This window comes from Plasmopara halstedii, assembly GCF_900000015.1.
Source record: "Plasmopara halstedii genome assembly, contig: Scaffold_1878, whole genome shotgun sequence".
Classification (NCBI taxonomy): Eukaryota; Oomycota; class Peronosporomycetes; order Peronosporales; family Peronosporaceae; genus Plasmopara; species Plasmopara halstedii.
This window is the reverse complement of record NW_020188786.1, coordinates 48996-49881: the sequence shown is the minus strand read 5'-3', so window position 1 is coordinate 49881 and position 886 is coordinate 48996. Positions and strand designations below refer to the sequence as shown.

At 40.5% G+C, this 886-nt stretch overlaps 1 protein-coding gene across 1 annotated transcript; it reads left to right on the top strand.

The window, feature by feature from the left end:
- Positions 1-206: 206 nt before the first annotated feature.
- On the top strand, positions 207-518 carry PHALS_02257 (uncharacterized protein; the record flags this gene model as incomplete). Its single annotated transcript, XM_024716722.1, has 2 exons — positions 207-279; positions 346-518. The coding sequence occupies 2 exons, from the start codon at positions 207-209 to the stop codon at positions 516-518; spliced, it is 246 nt and encodes an 81-aa protein (XP_024582293.1).
- Positions 519-886: the final 368 nt, after the last annotated feature.

The window sequence follows — 886 nt, the reverse complement described above, 5'->3', positions numbered from 1 at the left end:
CACCCTGAATTTGATAGCGGCATACTTCACTGCAAGTAGCTCCTTGCTATGAACAACGTACTTCTTAGCAGTTTTCAGCTGGTAAACCTCTACCTTGACCTTCGTTCATTTCCATTGCGTAGCCTTTTGCAACGGCATTTTCCGAAGCACCCCAACACCATTTAGCATTTGTATAAATAGATTGATTTTAGGTAATTAATTGGTGTATGGTCGGCAAAACTAGCACTATCTTTGCGCAAGAAAGTAACAATTCAGGCCACATACTCGATTCAGGTACTGGTAATCTACAAATACCTTTACTACAGAATTTGTCCACATGACCCGCTTACTAATGAGAAATTCTAGAACGATGGGTCGTCGGTGCAAGTGACATACTTGTCGAGATTGGCAAAAGCATTTCTGACGCAGTTACTCGCAATGTTTTCTTAAAGTTTCCCGCATCCGGATTTCTCTTCTCTGCACTACAATTGACACTTTTTGTAGAAATAGTGGATTCATCAAGTCGCGATGAGGCCTGAACAGCTACCTAATTCGAGTAGGTGGCTTGTATGGTTACTTTCTTGCACAAACACAGTGCTAGTTTTCCAAGGTAAACAAACACTTCTGTTCAAAATCAAAAATGTATCTAATTGTTTTAGTTGCGGCAGAGCCGCCGGTTTTCCTAATTAATATTGTAATACCTAATTAATATATCAAAACCTATTTAATATAGTTATATGCATTACTACTGGCAATCCTGCCACGTGGTGGCTTCTTGTTACGGTGTAGCCACACCACTGTGCGATTACACAAACTTGTGTAATACACACCTATGTACGGTCGCACAATCTTGTGCGACCCACCGTTTCATACAAGGGTACGTGTAACTCCGTTACAAATATAGACT